The sequence below is a fragment of the Mustela erminea genome, chromosome 12, assembly GCF_009829155.1.
Source record: "Mustela erminea isolate mMusErm1 chromosome 12, mMusErm1.Pri, whole genome shotgun sequence".
NCBI lineage: Eukaryota > Metazoa > Chordata > Mammalia > Carnivora > Mustelidae > Mustela > Mustela erminea.
Genome location: NC_045625.1, coordinates 19,993,675 through 20,013,582, shown reverse-complemented (window position 1 = coordinate 20,013,582; position 19,908 = coordinate 19,993,675). Strand labels below are relative to the sequence as shown.

The 19,908-nt window shown below is 51.4% G+C and overlaps 1 protein-coding gene across 4 annotated transcripts; it reads right to left on the bottom strand.

Moving 5' to 3' along the window:
• Positions 1 to 7,439: 7,439 nt before the first annotated feature.
• ALAD (aminolevulinate dehydratase) lies at positions 7,440 to 19,361 on the bottom strand. Of its 4 annotated transcripts, none has more exons than XM_032307737.1 (12): positions 19,255 to 19,361; positions 13,154 to 13,345; positions 12,225 to 12,275; positions 11,661 to 11,757; positions 11,193 to 11,328; positions 11,008 to 11,091; positions 10,830 to 10,918; positions 10,498 to 10,553; positions 10,310 to 10,397; positions 10,138 to 10,224; positions 9,489 to 9,618; positions 7,440 to 8,884 (listed from the first exon to the last, which is right to left on the bottom strand). In XM_032307737.1, exons 2-12 carry the CDS (start codon positions 13,264 to 13,266, stop codon positions 8,823 to 8,825), a joined length of 993 nt encoding a protein of 330 aa, XP_032163628.1. In that variant the 5' UTR covers positions 13,267 to 13,345; positions 19,255 to 19,361; the 3' UTR covers positions 7,440 to 8,822. The 4 variants fall into 4 exon arrangements, with proteins under 4 accessions (XP_032163628.1, XP_032163629.1, XP_032163630.1 ...); XM_032307738.1 differs by lacking the exon at positions 19,255 to 19,361 and adding an exon at positions 18,637 to 18,681; XM_032307739.1 differs by lacking the exon at positions 19,255 to 19,361 and adding an exon at positions 18,601 to 18,655.
• Between the last annotated feature and the right edge of the window lie 547 nt (positions 19,362 to 19,908).

Below are 19,908 nucleotides of genomic sequence, written 5' to 3'. Positions count from 1 at the left end.
CCAGGTGAGGATTAAGGACGGGTACTTCAGGTTAGTAAATAAGAAGAAGAGCAAAGGTGCTGGGGCCCCAGCCTGCTTACTGAGCAAGGGCGGTGGACCCAGGAGGTGGGGAGATGAGGGCGGACCTCTGGCCCCCAACTCACTCCGCAGGGGTTGTTGCAGGGGGCACTTTGGGTCATTATGCCATTTTCCTAGGAGCACACAGACATGCATATATTTCTTTCTTCCTTCTTCCCATCCCCCCTCCCTTCCTTTTAAGCAAAACCTCCTCCTATATTCTAAGACTGGCCTGTTCATTTCATTCAAAACTGCCTCATCCTCAGTGGGCCCAGGCCTGGGAGAAAATACAAAGTGTGGAGTCACAGACCTTAGGCCAGGAAAGGAGAGCTTGACTCCAAAACTCATTTCAAGCAGGACTCCTACAAGTGGGAGTGGAAAGGGTGAATGGGAGGTCAGAGGTCCAGCTGCGTTTCACAGAACAGGTTTGAGATGGTTCAGGTTCCAGGGTCACCTAAATCTAACTCCTCAGATTCTGGTCCCAGTTCTGCCATCTGACTCTCTGTGCACCCTTCACTGAGTTCTTTTCCTTTCTGGGGCTCAGTCTCTAATCTGCGAAATGGGGGGATTGAACAAAATAACTTCCAGCTGAAGTCCAGGGCAGCTTCTAAGCTAATTTCCAAATATGATTAACTTTGTCCGTGGAAACTAATTTCCTCCATATATAAATAGAGCATCCTTACGTCAAGGTTAAGTGAGAGCGTGTCAAAAAGCTCTTTGAGAAGTAGATGATTATTTATTTTTTAAAAGATTTTATTTACTTGAGAGAGAGAGAGAGCACACAGAGGGAGAGGGAGAAGCAGACCCCTGCGGAGCAGGGAGCCCGCCAGGGCTGGATCCCAGGACCCTGGGGTGAGGACCAGAGCCAAAGGCAGACGCTTAACCAACGGAGCCACCCAGGTACCCCACATGATTCCTTAAGAAAAAATTTTAGGGACACCTGGCTGGCTCAGTCAATAGAGCATGAGACTCTTGACCTCGGGGTCATGAATTTGAGCCCCACACTGGGCATAGAGATTACTTTAAAAACAGTAATAATAAAACAAATTTTTATGTGAGTATAGTTGCCACACAGTGTTTCATTAGTTTCAGGTGTACAACATAGTGATTCAACCTCTTTTATACATTCTGCTCTCAAGTATAGCTACCATCTGTCACCATACAATACTATTACGGTAGCACTGACTGTATTCCCCGTGCTGTAAATTTCATCCCTGTGATGTACTCCGTACCTGGAAGTCTGTATCTCCCATGTCCCTTCACCTGTGTTGTCCACCTGCCCAGCTCTGGAAGATGATTCTTTTCAGATAGTCAAGTCTCCTGAGAGGTTAAGGGTTTGGTTTGGTCATATAATTATCTCAACCCCGGGCTCCTGTTGTACACAGCTGGCAAGTCCATTATAATCCATGCAAGTGTGCCCTCTGGAGTTGTGACCCTGATTTGACTTTCACAGGAAAGCCAATGACAGGTCCCCACTATTCTGAAAACAAGCTTCTTTCTGATTTGCCAGTTCAAATATGGGTACACTTGGGGAGACTGGCTGGCTGAGTTGGTTGAGTGTGTGACTCTCGACCTTAGAGTCATGAGTTCAAGGTGCACACTGGGTATAGAGCTTACTTTTAAAAAAATGGGCACACTTAATGGGTACAGTTTATCCCCTAAGTCAGATGACAGGAATTCTCCTTGGAGGTTTTCATCCCTTGATCTACCCTGTGTGGCCTCTGACATGACTGCTCCTGGAGACACCTGCCATGTCATTTTACTGAACATGGCCTTTGGTCCACTTCTCTTTGAGGAAGCCAAGCTTCTTATATGAGGCCTTTGCCCTTGAGAATCTCATACTCACATATAAGTAAACATGGGCTGGGGCCAGCAGACACATCTTCCTTTACTTTAAAATTTTTCATTTACTTAACATATTAAAATGTATCATAGAGAAAAGTGCAAACAAGTTTACATATCCTTGAATTTTTACAAAGTGAACATACTCCTACAACCAGTAGTCCAACCAAGAAAAAGCATTTCTAGAACCCTAGAAACCTGGTCCACTTCTGCTTGCTTTACCCCTACAAAGGGTAACCACCATCCTGACTTCTAATTACATAGTTTAACTTGTTTTTGAATGGACTATAAATGGAATAATACAGTATACACTCCTTTGCCTTGTTTTTTAAAAAAAGATTTTAATTATTTTTCTATTTGAGAGAGAGAGAGGCGTCCCTGTCTTGTTTTCTACTCAAATTTTATTTGTAAGATGTATTCATGGGGGCACCTGGGTGGCTCAGTCAGTTAAGCGTCTGCCTTTGTCTCGGGTTATGATCTCGAGGTCTTGGGATTGAGCCCTGCATTGGGCTCCCTGTTCCAAGGGGAGACTGCTTCTCCCTCTCCTCCCCACTCATGCTTTCTTTCGCTATTTCTGTCAAATAAATAGATAAATAAAATCTTAAAAAAAAAGATTTATCCATGTTGCTATGTGTACTTGTAGGTCATTCTACCTATAATATACCATTATATGAATATACCACATTTTATTGTGTTTGGTTTTTAGAATTTGCTTTATTAAAAAATTTTATTTCAGAGACAGAAAGAGGGAGAGAAAGAATAAGTAGGGGGAGGGGCAGAGGGAGAGAAAGAATCCTTAAACAGACTCCCTGCTGAGCAGGGAGCCCCACACAGACTTGATCCCAGAGATCATGACCCAAGCGGAAACCAAGATCCATTTAACTGACTAAGCCACCTAGGTGCCCCATATTGTGTGTGTGTGTGTGTGGTTTTTTTTTAAGATTTATTTACTTGTGAGAGAAACAGAAGTGGGAGAAGCAGAGGGAGAGAGAATCCCAAGCAGACTACACATTGAGCCCGAAGCCTATGCTGGGCTTGATCCTACGACCCTGAGATCACGACCTGAACTGAAACCAAGAGTTGGATGCTCAACTGACTGCCCTACCCAGGTGCCCCGTGTGTGTGTGTTTAAAGTAAGCTCTACACCCAACATGGGACTTGAACTCATAACCTGAAAATCAAGAGTTGTGTGCTCTGCTACCTTAGCCAGCCAGGCTGCCCACCACCTTTTACCGTTGACGGGCATTTGGGTTATCCAGTTTTTGGTTATGGCGAGTATCAGAAAATGTCGATAGGAACATTCTTGGGTATGTGTGTCTTTGGGTGAACACAGGCACACATTTCTATTGGATGAATTCCTGCATGTGGAATCCCTGGGTCATGAACTACATGTATGTTCAACTTCAGTGGACAGGGCCAATTTTCTGAGGTGGTTGTGCCAGTAATGTCTGAGTTCCTGTTGCTACACATTCTCAACTGTTGGCATTGTCTCTTTTTAGAATTTCAGGCACTCTGATGGATGTATGGTGGTATCTCATTATGCCCTTTTTTTTTTAAGATTTTATTTATTTATTTGACAGACAGAGATCACAAATAGGCAGAGAGGCAGGCAGAGACAGGGAGCAGGCTCCCTGCTGAGCAGAGAGTCCAATGGGGGGCTCGATCCCAGGAACCTGAGATCATGACCTGAGTGGAAGGCAGAGGCTTAACCCACTGAGCCACCCAGGTGCCCCGCTTTTTTTTTTTTCTTTAAGATTTATTTATTTAGAGGGGGAGAGAGTGAGAAGGAGGGGTAGAGGGAGAGGGAAAATCTCAAGCAGACACCCTTCTGAGCACGGAGCCCAACCCAGGGCTCAACCTCTTGACCCTGAGATCACAACCTGAGCTGAAACCAAGTTGGACGTTGAACCCACTGTGCCACCCAGGGGCCCCTCATTGCGGTGTTAATTTGAATTTCTGTTGACTAATGGAGACAATGACTTTTCATATATGCATTGGTCATGTTTTCATTTATTTTTATTTACACAAACAGCATGAATACACCCTTGTTAGATATATGACTATAAAAATGCATCTGAAGCTAAGATAACACATGAAAAGCTTAAGTCCCCTTAAAACTGATCCCTTCTCCGGGTTTGAGCACTGGGCATGGAGTTTAGAGACCTGAATTCCAGACTTGGTTTGTCATTGGTTTGTGTGAATTTGAACAAGTTTCCTTTCTGGGTCTGTCTCCCATCTTCACAATGAGTGTTGAGTGTTGAACTAGACCTCTCTGAAGACTTCTTTGATGTTCTGACCATTGTTTCTGTAGAGGTTACAAAACTTCACGTGGTGGGGAAGCCATTTGGCCCCATCTCCATCTTACCCTTTTCCCTTCGTAACTGAACCCCTGAATTTAGCTGAGCCCATGGCTGCCCCCCTAGACTCTAGCTCCCAACACCCCATATACAACTAGGTGTGGCCATGTGACTAAGGTCAGACAAGAGCATACGGACACAAGTGTTATGTGCAACTTCCAGGTTGTGACCTTATAAAGAAGCATCATGTCCTCCACTTGGCCACTCTCCTCTTTCTGCTGACTGAAGAGAGGAGCTAGTGGTGGGAACTGGACTTGCTATCTTTGACCACAAGATGGAAGCCAAGATGTGTTGAGGAGGACAGAACAAGGCAGGAACCAGGACCCAGCACACCATGTAGCTGACACGATCTGGACTGCTTGGAGAGAAACATTTCCACTTTAACTATCATTATTTTTGCTTATTATGACTACTGAATTTGAATCCTGACTAATACAGAGTAACTGGGGACTCACTTTAAATTGACCAGGTAGGGTTTTTGAGAAAGCAATGAGGAAGCCACAATCTTAGCAATAAAAAGGAGACTACCACACAGATTTAAGGGAAAGGCATTCCAGGAAAAGGGGACCTGCAAAGCTTGGAGACTCCACCAGACTTCTGTGTAACGAGGTAATGAAGCAGACCTGGTCAATTATGGTGCCGTATCTCACATGCCAAGGATTAACAGTGATGAAGAGGCTGGTCATGTGACATGAGCAGGGCCAATCAGAGACCTCCAGACATTTGTCATGATGACAGGAAATGATCTTTCTTTGGGATTCTAAGTCATAAAGATCATGTGGCTGTCAAGTGGCAAAAGCCATCTTAGAATAAAGCCAAGCTGAGACAAATATGTAAGAACTAGGAAGGGACACAGCCTCCATGACAGCCTATAGCCCTAGACCCCACCACACCTGACCTTGCTGAAGTCCAGTTATAAAGACAATCATTTCCTTTTTTTTGCTACTCAACTGGATTTCTGCAACTTGCAAAATATGTGGAATGACAGAATATGGGGTATGGCAACTCACATGCCCTAATTCATGGAACCGGCAGAGTCCATGTGGGGTATGGGGCAGGTCAGGATTCCTCCTTTCCTAGTTGGGAAATTGGTAGTAAAGTGGTGGTTAAAATGCCTGTTTGTTGAGACCCTCAGCCGTATGCCCACCGAGGCTATAGTTTTAGGGGTCATAATAAAAAAGTGAGGTCGGTGGAATGTAATGGCTATTTGTTGTGGCCTCCAGGAAGGTCCTATAAGACACAGACAAGCTACTGTCTAAGCAGGCACATCATAGGGAACTAGTCAAGTCTCACTGAGAGACCCTGAATGCTCCCCAGTTGTCTGTGATGCTTGGAATTCTGAGAACATGCCTTGCCAATTGCAGAAGCTGTGTCCTCTCTCTGCACAAGCATAAAAGTACCACTAGTGAGAAGAGGGCACGCAGCAAGAGACAGGGACTGAGAAGGAACTAGATCCCCTGGGACCGCCTACACCCTTCCAGCTTTCCTGCCTGGCCATTGTCTGTCTGTACACAAAACAAGGGGCTGGAACACTGACTGGCATCGCCAGTGACTAATCCGGACTCCAGAGGGCGCCACGTCACACAGACCATGATGCCTGAGGCAATTCAGCCCTTGGTGTACCCCATTATAACAGCATCATGTTAGGTCCCTAATTTGGCAACTGTTTATTGGGAGATGGTATGGCACAGTGGTTAAGTGTAGAGGCCTTGAAGTTGAACTATGTGGGCTCAAATCCTAGCTCTGATGGCTCAGTGACAGGGTTCTGAACCCAATTCTGCCATAAACTAGTTGAGGGGCCTTAGGTGAGTCATAAGCTCTCTAGATACAGCTCCCTCATTGCAGACCCAGGCTAAATTTAGGACTCCCACTCTACCCTCTCTTCCAATAAGCTTTCCCATCTTAGTATATGTCCTACCAGTCACCAGGACTCAAGCCAAGTTCATCCTTCCCATCTAATCTACCTCCTCCCACCCTAAAGTCACCACTGGAGTCCAGGTTACACATTTTCCCATCCGCACTTCGCCAGTGCTGTCAAATGTTTTCATAAAACGCAAAACCAAAGCGAGTTGTTCCACTGCTTAAAATCCTTCAAATGGCTTTTCTCTTGGAATAAAATCTGGAAAGGCTCCCCATCTTCCATAAACATGGCTTTCAAGCCCCGCCTGGTTTGGGCCTGCTCTCTCTCTCCCTTTCCAGTTCAGGCCATCTCTTCCTTCATCCTTCACTCTGCTGCAGCCACATCTGCTTTGTGTTCTTCCAGCTCATTCTAGAGAGTTCCCTCTGCCGGGAATGCTCTTAGCTTGGCTGCTCATCCCTCAGGTCAAGGCTTCAATGAGAGCCTCTCAGGGCAGCATTTTCTGATCCTTCAAACCCAGTCAGGTCCTGGTGACCTCCTTCACAGCACCTGTCATCCCATCACTGTGACACAATCTGCCTCCTGGTTCTCCTCAGGGAGACTCCTCCTCAGCCCACTTAACGTTTACTTCTGGGGGTCTGGTCACATGCAGCTGTCTGCCTCCCGTGGGGTTTATACCTAAAGAGTAAGGTCTGTCTCCTGTCTACGCCTACAAGAACCAGGCTCCACATTACCTTGGCAATGATGAGTCTGGGATGGCCCTGAAGAATCTTCCCTTCCCCACTAACCAAAAATGAGCTCAGGGACCGGGGGACCGAAGGGCCAGGAGACAAGAAGCTAAGAAGCTAACATGACCGAACATTCTGGTTTGGTCAGAGCCCTGAGGCCCATCAGTGGCTCATCTCCCATTAGTGTTGGGCCTTCAGGTGGGAGTTCCAGGATCAGGCTCCTTAGAAGGTGAAGCTTTATTTATGCCTCTTCAAGCCCTGATTTTGACTGGCTACCTCCCCAAATGCTGAGGACAGGGTGAGATCAGGTCCCCAGTCAGCTGCAGCTCTGAGGAAGACAACAGGGAGTCAGAGAGAGAGGCCTGGTCTTACTAGAGGAGCTCTGCTGGGGGTTAAGAATTCTACATTTTAAAATGCATTGTACTGCTTAAGGTCGGACGTGAGCTTGCTTTGGCCCTAGATTTGGGATTTGTAACTCTGCAGGTGGGCCCTTTAGGTAGGGCCTTAACTTTTACTATGGGAGACATGATGTGAGTCTTGGAAGAAAACACTCATCCAGGGGCTCATGCCAGAAACCCATGAGGCCATCCTTGTTTCTTCCTGTTCCCTGGTTAACAGTTCAGGCAAAACTTGCTCATTCTGGCTCCAGAACATATCCTGAATACCTCTACTTCCTCCTCTCCCCACTGCCACCCCAGTCCAGGCCACTGTCGATGCTCTGTGGGGTCTCCAAGAGCCTCCCAACCAGTCTCTTTCTTGCTTACCCTTCCCTTTTTGCACAGCAGCAGAGCGTGAAAAAGTGGAACACACATAACTTCTAGTTAAGAATCCTGCAGATCGCTTTCTACCCAATGCCAAGTAAGACTGAGCTTCCTACAGGTAGGCCTGCAGAGCCTACCTTTCCAACCTCCAGTCCTATCACCCCCTCTGCTTCCTCACCCCGCTCTGCCAAGAAGCTCTGCCAAGCTCCTCCCACCACAGGACCTTTGCACAGTTTGTGTCATTCTTGTGGCTTCTTCTGCCTTTCCCTCTGCTCTCTGGAAGGATCCTTTCTTGTCCCTCAACCTCAGGGAGGGCTTCTGGACCACTCTCTCAAGAAACACCCTTGGTTGGTTATTCTGTCAAGTCCCTTTCTTTCCCTCAAAGCACAAATTACAATTTGTAATTGCTTTGTTTTCTTATTGTTGTCTGTCTCCTGTTCTCCCTGCAGTGATTCCACACAGACAGACAGGCTGAGATCCATCCTGCTATAGCCCAGTACCCAGCACTGTGTCGAGGCACCAAGCAGATGTTGTAAAAAATTCTCTTCAACAGAAAAGCCTTTCTGGCTTCTAGTTCTCCAACAGTCAGGAACTCTCTACTTGCTTCTCAATTTTGATCCTCAGGCAACGTTTGTGCTCATTAACAAGTTAACTCTTCTTTGGGTCTATGGCTGAGAACAGAACAGGAGAGCTCAGGTAGCCTGCCAACATGGGCCTGTGTGGGAATCACCTTCCAGTGGAATTGAGGCACATCTCAACTCTAAACCTGGAGATGTCATTCTAGGCCTCTGTCCCGGTGCCCAGCTCTGGTGCCAGAGGCCTCAGGGTTTCTGGAGCTTTTTATGATACAAGATGTCACTTGCCCTCCTCTACCCCTGATGCTCCAAGCCCTTCTGTGAGGCCCCGCCAAGCCTGAGCCCTTACCTCCTGGCGGCTTTCAAGCTGAGGCCACACCAAGAGGAGGAGCTGGGGTAATGGAGGTGAGCCTCGGGGCTGAGCCAGGGGAGGGATGGGGAAGGCTGGGCAGCCTGGGAGGCTCACGTGGTGAGAGGGTGCAGGCTGACAGAAAGCCCCCAGGGCTGCTGGGCGCTGGCCAGCACGTGAGTAGGAAGAGGGTGTGAGGGCACAGTTCTAAAGCAGCATTTACTTTGGTTTTCACTTCTCCAATGCCCCGGGACCTTTGAAAAGTTCTAGCTATTGGTCTTGTGCAAGGCCGCCATCACTCTTCCTTCAGCCACTGCAACAGCTGAGGCGTGTAGTAAGTGATGATGATGTCGGCACCTGTGGGGGGACAGAAGCAGGAAGCGGGGAGGGGCCGGGCATCAGCTCTGGGCACACCTTCAGGGAGTCCAGGGCCAAGGAGGGGGCAGGCGGCTACCACGAAGAGGCACAGCCCGCGGGCGTCACAACGTTAAGGCTGAGTCCGCGTGCTGTGTGACCCTGGGCAGGTCATTCTCTCTTGCTGGGCCTCAGTTTGCCAATGTATAAAACACAGAGTGGGAGGAATGAGTACGTTCTAAGGGCCCTTCCCGTGCCACCCGCACACCAACACCACCGGCTCCTGTCTGTGGAGTGATGAGCATAGGCCCATGACACATATCATCGCCTGCAGTTCTCCAGACAACCCGCCTCGGCTATTGGGTCCACGGTTTGCAGACAAGGACACTGAGTGCACGCAGCTGGCTTGGCTACGGTCTCAACACCAAAAAAGTCACCCGAGGGCTCTGCTTTCTTCACTGCTGCTGCACGTTTGCTCCTGCAGCTCCACGGCCCCTCCTGGTATTTCTAGGCACAAGACTCCAGGCTGTCTCATGACTTTATTTCCCCACAAAGTGCCCATCAGCCCCATGGCCCAGGTCAGAAAACCCTGGCCCAGCCTGTTTACCTGCGCGGCGGAAGGCGGTCATGGCCTCCAGAACAGCAGCCTTGAGATCAAACGCCCCGGCCCGGGCTCCGTGCCACAGCATGGCGAACTCTCCGGAAACGTGGTACACGGCAAGAGGGAGCTCAGGGTGCTGCCGAAAAGCAGGGGTGAGTGGACAGGTGGAACCTCCCGGAATGACCCTTCCGCCTTGCCCAACCTGTGAGCATCTGGAGCCCCCGTGCTCGGTGTCACTACTGTTGGCAGCCAGGCCCAGCCTTTTTTTTTTTTTTTGAGATTTATTTTAGAGAGGGGTGGGGGCAGAGGGAGAGAGAGAATCCCAAGCAGACTCCCCGCTGAGTGCGAAGCCTGATGCTCCATCCACTATCTTGAGACCATGACCCGAGCCAACACCAAGAGTCAGACGCTCAACCGACTGAGACCCCCAGGCACTCCAGCCTCCCCACTCTTGAACTGGGAAAGCCCAGTGGTTCAAAGGCTCTAACCAGCCCTGGGGCAGATGCCCATAGTGGTTCCTGGGCAGGGATGCGGTGGTAGGATTCCTGCTCAGGAACCCAGACAGTCTGTGATCTCTGAGTCTGAGACCCCAGAGCCTGCGGACAAACTCACTCCTCTCCCTGGGCCCCGGCTTCTCTCTGCTCTGCCTGCTCACCTTGTCCTTCACCTCCCGCACGATATCCAGGTAGGGCATTCCCGGCTTCACCATGAGCATGTCGGCTCCTTCCCGTACGTCCCGGGCCTAAGGGTTGAAATACTGTGTAGGGAGCGCCCAGGAGGCAAGATGGGAATGGCCCAGCCAGTGGGCTCAAGCTCTGGTCACTCACCACTGCTCGGAGGGCCAGGCCTCGTGCTCCCGGTGGCAGCTGGTAGCAGCGGCGGTCTCCAAAAGCTGGGCTGGACTGAGCCGCGTCCCTGGGAAGAGGAGGCATCAGCGAGGGGGTGGGGGTGGGGGCCCAGCTTTGGGCGAATGGGTGAGGGGTTTGAAAGCAGACCCCTGCCAATCCCCACTCACCGGAAAGGTCCATAGAAACAGGATGCAAATTTGGCACTATAGCTCATCACTGATACCTATGGGGAGACAACGGGGGTCAAGGTTCAGACATCCCAGGGTGGAGGGACAGGGAGAGGAAGGTTGTATGCTGGGAAGCAGAATGCCTGTGGTCTAGTCCCATTAAAGCTCTGGGCCTTGATTTTCCCATGTGAGATGCAGAAGCTGAGATGGATCTCAAAGACCCCGTCCAGGGCTGTTTTCACTTCCATGACTCTAGGCAGGTGTAGGGGCAGGGATGGTCCAGACTCTCTCTGTGCCTTCCCCCCACCCCTCGCCACACTCCCCGCCCCTACCCTGTTGCCAAGTCCATGGGCCATCAGGGCCTCCTTGATGGCTTCCACGCGTCCGTCCATCATGTCCGAAGGGGCGACCACCTGACATCCTGAGGGGGAGAGGGTGGCCTTCAGAACCCCGGGAGCCTGCTATCCACTCTGACCCGGAGTTCCTCCTCTCTGCCTGTGGCTCACTCACCTGCCTTGGCGTAGGCCAGGGCCACTTCTGCCAGCCGCTGGCGGCTCTCCTCTGCCTGGAATGCCCCATTCTTGCTCAGCAGCCCTGCAGGACAGACAGCTGGCTTTGGGGGAGCATCTCAGTCCCTGGCCCATCCCCCCCGGAGGAGGACTAGGCGGGGTGGGAGGTGCAGGGAGGGAGCTCACCACAGTGGCCATGAGAGGTGTAGGGGCACAAGCAGACATCGCAGGCCACCAGGAGGCTGGGGAAGGTCTTACGCAACAGGCGGATGGCTTCGATCGCCGGAGAGTCCTCAGAGTCGGCTGCAGAACCCCGCTCATCCTAGTGGCAGGGGAAGGACAAAGAGGTACGTCTGCTATGTGAGGCCTTAGAAAAGCAGGAACCAGACCAGGGAGACCAGCTCCCTACCTGAGGACATAGTAAGGACTGTCCCCATTTTGCACAGGGCACTTGACCTGTCCAGTCAGGGTGTCACAGCCCTACTTAGCTTTCTGTCCCTATGCGGGTGCTGTCATCAGGCAGGGGCCATGTCCCCTCACTTCGCCCCAGGGCCAGCACAAGGCTGTAATGAGGGCACTGTCTGTACGTGAGCTCAGCTCACCCTCACCCGGCCCTCCCTGCCCTCCCCTCAAACTCTGCTTCTGATTCTCCACCTTGGGGACCCTGCTAGGGACTCCAAAGACCAGGACGCAGCGCAGGCCCTCTTCCACCAGGGGCTTCAGCATCTCTTCCAGCCGGTTCACCCCATATCTGTGTGGAGGGGGAGCAGAGGGGCTGAAATGAGCACGTGGCAGGCAAGGCTCCCCGCACCTCACCACCCCCCACGCTGTTAAGAGCCAAGTTGCACATGGCACCAGGAGAGCTCAAGTCTCACAGTACAGAGAGGGGTGGGAATGCACCCACCAAACAGATGGGAAAACGGAGGCCCCTAGAAGCAGAGCTATGGAACTCAGCTGTGGAAGACTCTTACTGAACTCCCACTGGCAGCTCGGCTCTCCTTTGCAAGGGACTCTGCTATGACATCTCTGGTGATGAATGGGTCGCTCATTCCTTTATGTGGCTGCCTCTTCTAACTCGGGCCCTGAGAAAACTCTTTTCTCTACGGAGCTCAAGTGAGGTTCTCCAGATCTTCTACCTCTTGGGTCTGCTTCCTGGCACCTCCAGCTGGGAACTCTCTCCCTCCTTCCTCCCCTGGCCCTCCCCACCACGTCTCCTACCTGGCCACTCCTGGGAGGCTGTCGATGGGCTGTACATCATCAGGAATGTCCCTGCAAGAGCGGGGGGGTGGGGGTGGGCTATGGACTAGGAGCCATGGGAAGGGCCAGTGGTGAGGGCGTGACTGGGAGGGATGGCTGGGGAGATGGGAAGGTGGATGGAGGGAGGAGGTTGGGGTCCAGTGTCTGGTTCCCTGCCTGGCCAAGCCCAGGGCCTGAAATAATAGGAACAAGAGTGACAGTGACAACAGAGGCAACGGGACTAAAAGAACACTAATCATATGAAGGAGTCAAGTGGCTATGGACTTGGGGTTCTGAAGTCAGAAGGCCCTCTTTGCCTGCGATCCCAGCCACTTGCTGGTTGGGTGACCTTGGCCCAGTTGTACCATCTCTTTGAGCCTCAGGCCCTTCATTTGTCTTTGGATGGGTTTGTTCATTCATTCAACGAACGCTGAGTGCTTATGATGCACAGGTACTATTTACTCTCTGGAGACACAAAGTGAACAAATAGACACAAATCCCTGCCCTCGTGGAGAGGACAGTCTAGGGGACACTATCCATACTTTCTTCCCATGACAACTGTCAGGACTGGAAGAGATAATCCATGTACGCTGCTTAGCACAGTACTCGGTATACAGCAAGCGCTCAGTGTCAGCCACTGCTATGATGAATAATCATGACTGCCACCGCGGACACATACATAGCTCTTTGCAATCTACAGAACGCCTTCTCAGCTTCTGTCTTCTCGCAAAAGCTCAGGATGGCAGGCCAGGGTTAAAATCCTTATTTTCCAAACGGGAAGACTTGAGCTCTTTTCAAGGTTTGTTTGGTTCTGAAGACTGTTGTCCTGAACTCACTCTTCCTCTCTCTCTCTCTCTGACACACACACACCCCTGGCAGATCAGAGGCCTGGACCATTCCTGGGGACTCACGTGACAAAGATGGGGTAGATGAGATTGGAGGCACTGAGGGGTGTGGCGGCTGCCTGCCAGGCGCGAAGCAGTGGGTGGAAGTAGCCGCTGTGCAGAACTGATTGGGGCTGCATGGTGGCGGCGGACAGGGGCAACGCGGAGGCAGGCTGCTGGGCACTGTGGGCTCCTGGGGCGTCGGCTGCACACTCAGCTCTGGGGTGGGAGGGCAGAGAGCAACAAGAGGCATGTCAGACACGGCCCCTGTTCCCAGGAGATGGTCCCATACCCTGCCTGTGCTCCTCCCAACTCCTGTCTCCACCGCTCTCTGGCTTGCGCTGGCCAATCCCTGCTGGTCTGTGACAAGGTTAAGTACAGGAAGGGACATAGGCCCCTCTAGAAACTTTCTTAGCTATCAGAATCAAATAATCTAAGATTTTAGCTTGTATATTTTATGGTCTCTTTTTCTAAAATCACATTTTTCTAGCAATTCAATACATTTTTATTTATTTATTTATTTTTTAAAAAGATTTCATTTATTTACTTGACAGAGAGAAAGATCACAAGTAGACAGAGAGTGGAGGGGTGCCAACCGGGGAGTGGGGGCGATCCAGAGAGGCAGGCAGAGAAAGAAGGGGAAACAGGCTCCCCACTGAGCAGAGAGTCTGATGTGGGGCTTGATCCCAGGACCCTGAGATCATGACCTGGGCTGAAGGCAGAGGCTTAACCCACTGAGCCATGCAGGCGCCCCAATACATTTTTTTTTTTTAAGATTTGATTTATTTGACAGAGAGAGAGCCAGTGAGAGCAAAAACACAAGCAGGAGGAGTGGGAGAGGTAGAAGCAGGCTTCCTGCTGAGCAGGGAGCCCAGTGTGGGACTAGATCCCAGGACCCTGAGATCATGACCTGAGCCAAAGGTAGATGCTTAACTGACTGCGTCACCCAGGCACCCCTAACACAATTTTTAAAAAATATTCTATCAAAAAAAAACCCAAACAATCTGTGATGGGTTAGAAATTAGTATGAGAAGCTGACACTTGAACTTTGTTCATTCCATGAAAAAATGTGTGTGTGCTTGGCAGGAATTTTAGATAAGGAGCAAGAGAAAAATCGCCAGTAATTCTCTCTCTAGAGAAAAAGGTAATTCTACCTCTAGAGAAAAGCACCGTTAACACCTGGTACAGAGACTTCTTGTACCACACAACACACACTAAGAGGATTAAATAGCAAGGGCCTGACAGACATGGACAGACAGACAGACCCCCTAGAGGGGGACCACAGGCAGCCCTTTTTTCCAGCCTGAGTGCCCCCTGCCGCTCCCCAAGCACCAGCCACACTTGGCCACTCTCTGGATCGCCCCCACTCCCCGGCTGGCACCCCTCCACTCTTTATCCAAAAGGTTCGTGCTCTCCACACCACCTCCTCACCCCTAACTCCTATCTGGTGGCCCCCTTCCCTCTCCTGCTGAAGCTTCTCTTGCCCAGATCATAATCTCTCTTACATAACAGCTCTCTGTGGTGCAGCGTTGGTGGTATAGTGGTGAGCATAGCTGCCTTCCATAACAGCTCTCTGTGGATACATTTCAGCTCATTCCAGGAGACAGAGCTTCTGCAGGGCATGGTCCGCGGTAAGCTCATTCCTGGACTCCCCTGCCCCCCAACCCCGCCTGCGGGGTAAATATTTAACTACATGAAGTACAAGACAGTGCACCCTAAGTGCCAAACAAGCGAATGTAAGACAGAAGGAAGCTGGGGCGTGCACGTGTTTCTTGAGCACCTACTGCGTGCCAGGCCCTGCCAGGCACCCGTGCACGCGAGTTCGAAGCCCTACCCGCCCGGGCAGGTAGGGCTGCTGGAGGCTGTCTCAGACAGGAGCTGCCCCAAGTGAACCATGAGTCCCAAGGCAAGTTTGGAGGTTGGAAGAAGCTTGTTGGATGAAGGCCGGGTGTGGGAGGGGTGGCTTCAACTCTGTTTCTCAGATGAGTGGGTTCGGCTTGGCAGAGGAAAAGGGGAGAGTGTTCCCTCAGGAAGGGAAGAAAGGGGCCAAGGTGGGGAAGGGGGAACGGGCCGTGGGCTACTGTGAGGACTGAGGAGGCAAAGGTGATGTGTGTACCAGGGAGGGAGGGGACAAGAGGAGGCCAGACTTGAGGACAGGGAAGATGAGGAGGGGGTGGGGGAGTGGCCTGCTCAGAGCCTGGCTTTAGGAAGATAATTTTTGCAGGCAGAGCAGAGCTGAGCCAAGGAGCAGAGACACTCGAACAGGAGTGGGGAGGGGAGGAAAGGGAAGGGCCATCGTAAGGCAGCCAAGAGGCAGTCTCTTGGGGCAGAGGCTCTGAGCTTGTGTGACCCAGAGGGCAATGGAGACAGAGACAAGGCAGGAAGAGGGTGGTTGGGAGCTGAGCTTCTGGAGGTGCCTGGGGGAGATACCCAGTAGCCAAGTAGTGGGGAGAAGGAGCCACCGGTGTCTCCTTGTATGAATGGGACCTCAAGGCAAGGACTTTTTCGAGGTTACACTTAGTGCGTTAAGAGGCTAAAACAGCAGGCCTGTGAGCCTGATGTGTCATCTCCCAGGCAGGGAGTGGGGAATGGAGGTCCCCTAGCACACTGATAAGGCCTTTCTCTCCAGTCTCTCGGGCCCCTTTAGTGCCCTCCCAAGCAGCTCAGGGGCCCACTTTTATCCATCCTCCTCCTTGGCAGGGTTGGTGTTATCAGGAGCCACACAGGGACCCACCCTCCTACCACACCCCCCTCCTGGCGCCAGCCGCATCATCTGACACAGAGGCAAGTCAGGTCTCCCCAAAGGTGTCCAACCCCCAGATGAGCATTCAGTCATCTGGGAGACAGAAAGTCCTGAGTGCCCATTTTGTGCAAGGTTGGTGGTCGGGGTCTGCTAGGGGTTAGCTCAGCTCAGAGAGGTTATGTCCCTTGCCCAAGACCACACAGTTGGTGAGCAAACGAGCCTGAAATTGAATCTGTTCTAGACAATGAGTACAGGGTCTTATCTACCATACCCCATAATCCTGATGAAGACTTGGTTCCACAAGCATCTCTCTACGTCTATTATCCGCCTTGTGGGTGGGAGAGATGGAGAATACACGAGAGGAAAATATACTGTGACGTTATGTGCTGGGCACTGGACTAGGTACTTTTAGATTTTATTAATTAATTTTATTTACTTATGTGACAGATCACAAGTAGGCAGAGAGGCAGGCAGAGAGAGAGGAAGGGAAGCAGGCTCCCTGCTGAGCAAAGAGCCCAATGTGGGGCTTGATCCCAGGACCCTGAAATCATGACCTGAGCGGAAGGCAGAGGCTTAACCCACTGAGCCACCCAGATGCCCCAGGACTAGATACTTTTATATATATTATCTCATTTCACTGCAGAGACTGTTCCAACTTTCAGTGATAAGTAAATGGAGGCTCTGAGAGGTTAAGTGACTTGCTCCATGTCATTCTGGAGAGTCAAGTTGGATTTTGAACCTGCCATGATTCACTTCCCGGAGAACAACCTCTATAGCAGGACCCTGGCTTCTGGAATTCAAAGCTACATTCTAGTGGCCTCAGCTCCCCATCTGTTTTAGAAGGCTGGGCAAGCACAGGCCTCCTGCTTATCAGAAGCAGCAGAGCAGGGCTGCCTAGGAGCTCTGCAGCCCCAATTTTACCATGGGGATGGGAGGGGGGCAAGGGAGAAGGGTGAGAGTGAGAAGGAGGCTTGACTAGGGCAATTCTACTTGCATCTGTTTAGTTTTAGGGTTTAGGGAGAGATCTGCTTTGAGAAACGAGTGTCAGTGCTGAGAAAAATTTTAAAACGTTGAAAATCACCAATCCTGTTCATCTCTTAGATTCTCAAGTGGAAAATGAGGTGCAGAGAGGCAACAGGACTTGTTTGACATTGAGCAGTCAGTCAGATGCAGAGCTGGCCTTGACCATGAGTCTCCTGCCTTCTAGTCCAGTGCCCTGTCACCTCAACCACACACAGTCATTTTGTTACAACAGGCACTTAATAAATAAAATAAATAAAACGGTCCCCGAGCCAGAGCTACCTGTTTGCAGAGCCAAATCCATGCCAAGGCTCTGCTCTGCAAACAGTCCCTCAAGACTGGGAGATTTCCACACACTTGGGTTTGGGGGCCATTTCTTCCAAGTTAAGGGATCCTCCAAGCCACAATCCTGTGACACCTCACTGAAGACAGCAGCAAGTCACCATGGGACCCAGCACCTATGCTCACCCACATGAGAACAGGTTAGCTTAGCTGGAAGGCAGGACAGGGAGGTGCAGAAAGAACCTTATTTCGGGGTCACACAATCCCACGTCTTTTCTGTGCTGTGTGACTTTGGGCAAGGCTGCTGGCCTTTCAGAATCTTTATTTCATAATCTATAAAATGGGAATGATACTATCAACTTGCAAAGCTGTGGAAATCAGATTAGAGATAGGAGGTACGTGCCTGGCATCAGGGAGCAGCCCAGTGAACATGTAGCTACTTTTATCACAAGGAGCAGAAGGGAGCTGGAAATATCACCCCCTACCCCAAGTCCACACAGCTGTGCCTTCTGTTCCACTCCCAGGAGGGAGAACTTTCACTCAAACCTGGTCACCGCAGGGTCTTCCCAGATATCTCAGGTGGTGTCTCTGTCTTCCAGCAGCTTCTGTGGTGAGAACTAATCTGGACAGATGCAGAGGCAGAGGGGTGGACTAGATGCTATCTATGGGAGGGGCCTGTGTCTCCAGGAGTCAAGCATGGCTTCCTGAGAAAGGAAGGTTTGCAGACTGATTATGAAGGTATCTCCTTCCTTAGAAGGCAACTTCCCCAATCTGGGAGTAACTATGTTGGGCCCCAAGAGCTGCCACTGTGGGAAGGAGGGTTAGAAGGAGCTGCAAGGCCTGAACGACACCCCCCCCCCCACCACTATCATGCTGTGCTCTGCTGAGGATTTCAGAGGCTGTGCTCTTGGTGCAGACGGCTGGGAGCTGCTGCCGGCCCTGGCAGTCCCGGCTGCTAGCTGGGGAGGAGGCAGTCAGGAGGGCCACCTATGGTGGAAGGTGACCAGGGCTGAGAAATCCAAAGCCCCAGAAGGGCCCAGGATAGCAGCTGTCAGGCAGTTCTGAAAGGGGACCAACTAACTCCCTGTTTATTCAACCCGCATTTCCTGAATCGCTACCCATTGGTCTGCCCCAATGCTAGATACAGGGGTTAAAGAGAAGCATGAGACCCAGGCCTTGACCTAGGGCTTTGAAGAGCCCAACCTTTTCTGGGTTTAGCCATCTGGAGCTATAGGGAGAATCTGCCAGTTCCAGACTCCTAGAACATCTTGGCTAAATGGATCCTTAAAGCTTGTTGATTACATCATTGAAATTGATGGTGAAACTGGTCTCAGAGAAAGGCAAACACTAGCTCAAGATCAGGCAAGAGGTCAGCGGCAGATCTGGGGCTAGAATCGGGGTCTTCAGAAGCCCAGTTCTCAGTACACACCTTGATACTTCAAGTAGATTTCAAAGCTGTGCTTACCAGCAGAGGTGGGCTTGTGGAGAACTCTGGCTGAAAGGGGGTTGGGGGAGGAAGGAAATAGAATGTTGACTCTGGACTTGGCTGCAACTGGCAGCCTGATGGCTAAGTATAGGTTTTGGACTCTGCAGACGTGTGTTCAAATCCTGATTCTGTCACTTTCTAGCTGAGCGATCTCAGTTTCTGCACCTGGTAAATGGCGATTTGAACGGACCTCAAGGTCTGCTGTAGACTTAATGGGCCAATGGATGTGACCTATGTTTAAGTCTAGCACAAAGCGTCTGTTACTGCCTTCACTACTTCCCTCCCCTGTCCTTCGAGGCACTTTGGGCTCTGTACTGATGGAGAATGCCCTAGGCGTCTCCAAGGGAATGGACCCCAGAGAGGGGAGGCAAAGCCCAGAGGCGAGCCCCCAAACGTACAGCTACGCGGGGACCCCAATCCCGACTGCAGCAGGGCAATCTAAGACTCCAAACGGGGGCTCCACAAGGACTCTGTCCCCGGCTGCACCGCCGGCGCTTCAGGCGCGCACGGCACGTTGGGACCTGGGGACAAGAGACTCTTGGTGCCACAGTCCCCTCCTCCAAGTCCGCCATCTCCCCGAGTCCGCTCCCCACTCACCTGGTTCCTCAAGGGCTCCAGCTGCTGCTCCCGCCACCACCGTAGTGCGTTCTACTCTCCCGGGGCCCACGTGGGGGCGGGGCGGCTCACCCGGAAACAGCTCCCCCCCCTTGCAGCCCGCCCCGACCAGCGTGCAAGCCACACCCCCTGCGAGCACTTTGCCTGCGGGCTGGTCAACTCGGGCCGCGGCTCCGCCCACGCCCCCTCGAGGCCTGGCCAATCGGGTGTGCGGAAGGGCGGGCGGGTCCGCGCCCAGCCCCTCTAGGGGCCAGAACTTGAGCGGCGGAAGGCCCACCGGAGCCCACGTTGGGGCGCAGGGGCGGTGCGGGCGGGGTCCCTGTGAGTCCGGCTCCGAGGCGATTACACTCTTTGGCGTCCTCCTCTTCCCAGCCTAGCGCATACTTGGCGGTGGTTAATTGTTGAAAGAATAATCGGGTGTCAAGGACATTAAAACAACACCTTAATACCTAACACAATAGCTAAGTTCATTTTTGCAGACTGAGTATTTTAAAGCTGTTGAGTTCAGCACCAGGCTGCCTTCCAGGTTTTCAGAGAAAATTAATTCCAGAGTAATTACTCAGGGCCAGCTCTGTGCCATGGATTGAGAGATGTGATGTGAAAGACTCTGGAAAAGCTCTTGAGTCTGATAGGGGC

Excerpts from the sequence above, each read along its gene's own strand:
- ALAD (XM_032307735.1), bottom strand. The coding sequence starts at position 14,711 with ATGTATCCACAGAGAGCTGTTATGGAAGGCAGCTATGCTCACCACTAT. Across the intron at positions 12,276-13,153 it reads ATCTACCCCATCTTTGTCAC|GGACATTCCTGATGATGTAC; the intron begins GTGAGTCCCCAG and ends CCGCTCTTGCAG. Across the intron at positions 10,919-11,007 it reads CCTGGCCTACGCCAAGGCAG|GATGTCAGGTGGTCGCCCCT; the intron begins GTGAGTGAGCCA and ends TCTCCCCCTCAG.